At 40.4% G+C, this 3,989-nt stretch overlaps 1 protein-coding gene across 1 annotated transcript; it reads left to right on the top strand.

Moving 5' to 3' along the window:
- Nucleotides 327-2,265, top strand: LOC104733815. The gene is made up of 5 exons (XM_010453361.1): nucleotides 327-518; nucleotides 606-647; nucleotides 809-1,681; nucleotides 1,798-1,895; nucleotides 2,016-2,265. The coding sequence occupies exons 1-5, from the start codon at nucleotides 327-329 to the stop codon at nucleotides 2,263-2,265; spliced, it is 1,455 nt and encodes a 484-aa protein (XP_010451663.1).

Below are 3,989 nucleotides of genomic sequence, written 5' to 3'. Positions count from 1 at the left end.
GCCCCGGATGGACCAGAGGAATCATTGGACGACGGACCTGGGGGTGGGTCTTGTATAGAGGAAAAGGTGTGTAACAAAGAGTCAAATATCCTTACCCGCAAGACTAACACTGCAGCGGAAGCAATTGAGAAGGAGGTTCGCAAAATAGAGAACAGAGGTGGTGATATTGCTGTGGGGGATAAGTTTGATAGCAAACGTTGGTGGCAAGGTTGAGGGTGCTGAGTGTATTAGATAAATATGATTACAATGTTCGATGTTCAACGCCCAGTTTGTTAATCGTTGAGTGTTGGGTAAATCGTTGTAAATGGAGAATACGAGCTTCAACCATGGGTGATCCGCCGGTGTTTCATATTCGCTTATATTGTCGTGAACATACTTGCTCTGTTACGGAACAATTTGGCCATAGCCGTAATGCTAAACCACCTATCCTAGCTCAATTATACAAGGATTATGTTGGTGGTGTGGGAGGTTCTGTTGTGCCAAATCTTGTTGGGGAAGGGCTCAACCTACGATATGGTGTACAGGGGGGCTACTGAAATACTCTAAATCCAGTCTTTTTAACATGTTTGTTTTTTGGTTGGCTTTGTGTATGTGATGGTATATAGAGTGTAAACGGAGAAGTTTCTTATGTTGCTAGGGGGCTTTTTGTACGTGAAGACGTAGTGGAAACAATAACAAACAGATCGTAGCTTTAGTTTGTTGGTATTCTCAGAAATTAGTTGATTCTATGGCCTGCACATATATATAATTCGACCTAGTTGATATTGTTGAGTGCTGTTGTCTTTTACTGACCATTTTCATATAATAGCTTGGCTACTGGAAGGCACATCGTACACTTATAAAGGCGCGGGAGTATGTTAGGGGTACACCTGAAAGTGGATACGCTGAATTACCTGCATATTTATACAGGCTGAGGTCCTCTAATCCGGGGACCCTTACTAGACTGGTCGTTGATGCAGAAGACAGATTCAAGTATGTTTTCATTGTGTTTGTTGGATGCATTAAGGGTTTCAGGTATATGCGGAAAGTTGTAGTTGTATATGGAACCTTTTTGAAAGGTGAATTCAAAGGGACTCTTCTGATAGCGACAACACAAGATGGCAATTTTAATATTTTCCCTCTGGCGTATGCGGTTGTTGATATAGAGAACGACGTCTCATGGGAATGGTTCTTTACGCAATTAAGTAGTGTAATTCCTGATGATGAAGAGCTTGCACTGATATCTGACCGGCATAAATCTATTGGTAAAGCTATCGCTAAAGTGTACCCCCTGGCAAGTCGAGGAATCTGCACTTATCATCTTCACAAGAATATTATCCTGAGATTTAGTGGGAGCGAAACATTCCGGCTGGTAAAAAAAGCAGCTGCAGCGTACCGTGTAGTTGATTTCGAAGAAATCTTCCAGCAAATTCAAGAAGCGAATCCGCAACTGCATGCTTACTTGGTGCGTGCAGATGTATCCAAGTGGAGCAGGGCGCACTTTCCTGGTGATAGGTACAACTTCACCACTAGCAACATTACAGAATCGCTAAACAAAATATTGAATCCTGCGAGAGCCTATCCCATGGTAGAGTTATTAGAAGCTGTTCGGAATATGTTGACACGTTGGTTTGCTACAAGGAGAAAACAAGCTGCCGCAATGCCAACTTTACTCACCAAAGGAGTGGAGAACCTGTTACAGGTATGAGATTCATTAACATATCCATCGATATATATGTTAACAAAAGGCCTGGAAAATGATAGTGGATATGTTGTGTTGCTTTGGTTATATGAACTTACACTTTCATTTACTCATAGGCACGTATTGAACATTCAAGGCGTCTGAAGGTTCAAGAAAATGATGAAGATCGATTTCAAGTAAGTGGTGGTACCTCAACGCATGTTGTCAATCTGAGGTATAAGAGGTGTTCATGTAGGCGTTTTGATCTAGAAAGGATGCCTTGTGTACATGCTATCGCAGCCGCATATACGGCTAACCAATCAGTTATAAACTAGTTCCATCCATACTTCCGCAGAGACAGCCTCTGCAGTGGGTATGCTGAGGCGATAATGCCGATAGATACATCCTGCATCGTCCCTACTGATATTACACCTTCCAGATGTAAACCGCCTTTTGTTAGGAATCCTCCAGGAAGGCCAAAGATGTCGAGGATGAAGTCTTTTGTCGAGGTTGCGTTGGAGACGAAGCGGCCCCGCAAACAGCATGCCTGTTCTCAGTGTCAACAGGTTGGCCACAACCGTACAATATGTCCAGCTAATACGTAACTGCATGCGAGACAATAGACGTGTTTTCTTTTCATGGAGGATAATACTCTTTTTTTCCTAAGTGCCACCATAGGTTTTCGTAACATGTTTATAATGGACCTTTTTAATTTGTAAGCCCACCTTTTTGTTTAGGGAACTATAATTGTTGTCGAAATTGGTTCCGACTGCCCTAGTTGGGCCTCATACTCGTGTGGGCTTTTTAGAAATGTCAAGCAAACGGTTTACTGTTTGAATAAGATATTTTCAAAAGCGAAATATATCTGTTTGTGTATTTTATGTGGTTCATTAGAAAGGACATAATGGGATGGAAGGATAGTGTTGCAAATGTGTTAACCACATTTGCTGTACCTATGTCAACGGACCAAAGAAGTATGGTTCCTTCATCCATTTTTTTTATGAACGGTTGACATGTAAACTTATCGTGGATAACTATTGATGTGTACGTACATATATTATATTACGGAGTAGCAAATTTTAGATTTTGTTGACAAAATACAACCATCAATTATCCAGAATCAGCGCGTACCATTCGGTTTATTCAAAAGTACAAACACACACACCAGGAAAAAAAAAAAACAAAAAAAATAGTTTGCATAGTTCTGTAGATGGTTCTTTCAATATAAGTAACTCCCTGAACTCTCCCTTTCGCCAACCTAGTTCCTTTTTTCTTAAGGTCCTGCATTCTCCCCAACGTGCTCCATTATATGTTCTATATAGTAACGTCCAGCGAATTCAGATCTGCGGTAATATAGAAAGTGTATTAACGTATTTGACAGTAGCAACATATACAATATTATGGGTTTTTAATAGGAAAACAAACAGCTTACATCGCCTTGTGATGTTCCATTCCTCGAAATCTGGTTTTATATAGATTTGCGAAGAGGCAGCTGTGTTGACGAGACATGGAGCACCTACAGAACATTTACAAAATTAGATGTATATGGTTTTACAAGGCTAGTTTCCTTATCTGATCTATCAAATCGAACGTACCTTCGTAGCTTCCAACCTTCCAGAACCGCAAAATACAAAAGACGGGTTCGGATGTAAAAGTAAGATGACACCCGAGTGCTTCCCAAGCATTTATGAAGCGAGCAGCATAGTCATATAGGGCACGACACTTGAGGGTTTCATTCCTACGATTTTCTCATGTTAATATAGAACGGGAATTGGATAAACCTTTATATTAAAATGTATTGGCACAAATCTCCTTTACCTCCCATTCAGTAGGGTGAGGACAACTTCATTGGCCGCATTTGCCCCCTCGAGCAATCTTCTGTCTTCCACTCCAACTACACACCCACAGACATCTGATTCGGGGTAGACACATACTGTAAACGTTACGACCTATGTATTTTGATATGAAATTGTCTACTAACCTACTTATTTAGTATCAGGCCTAAAAACTAGTAATGTTCACAAATATATCAATTAGTTAAAGCAATCGTTTTTAACGTTGTTCCAAACGATTTGTGTAATTGAAAATTGAAGATAAGCGTACCAAATGATATGGGATGGGTAATTATCCCTCGAGATATATTACCCAAATCCTCGAAACGGAAGTAGTGTTTTTGATTCACCGGTTCGAGCAGACCCATCGTCGAATCATCAGTGAATTTGATTTGTAAAGGATGATGTGTATTCCTCTCCTTAAGCGTTGGCTGGATGACCTTGAAAGTCCTAATTTCATACCAATCACCATCATAGATATACTTCCTCATTTTCTT

Source organism: Camelina sativa, chromosome 12 (assembly GCF_000633955.1).
Source record: "Camelina sativa cultivar DH55 chromosome 12, Cs, whole genome shotgun sequence".
NCBI classification, from domain to species: Eukaryota; Viridiplantae; Streptophyta; class Magnoliopsida; order Brassicales; family Brassicaceae; genus Camelina; species Camelina sativa.
The sequence above is the reverse complement of the archived record's forward strand: the minus strand, read 5'-3'. Positions and strand labels throughout refer to the sequence as shown.

Coding starts and splice junctions, on each gene's coding strand:
- LOC104733815 (XM_010453361.1), top strand. CDS start 327: ATGGGTGATCCGCCGGTGTTTCATATTCGCTTATATTGTCGTGAACAT. Junction 519..605: donor GGCTCAACCTACGATATGGT/GTACAGGGGGGC, acceptor GATGGTATATAG/AGTGTAAACGGAGAAGTTTC. Junction 648..808: donor ATGTTGCTAGGGGGCTTTTT/GTACGTGAAGAC, acceptor TTCATATAATAG/CTTGGCTACTGGAAGGCACA.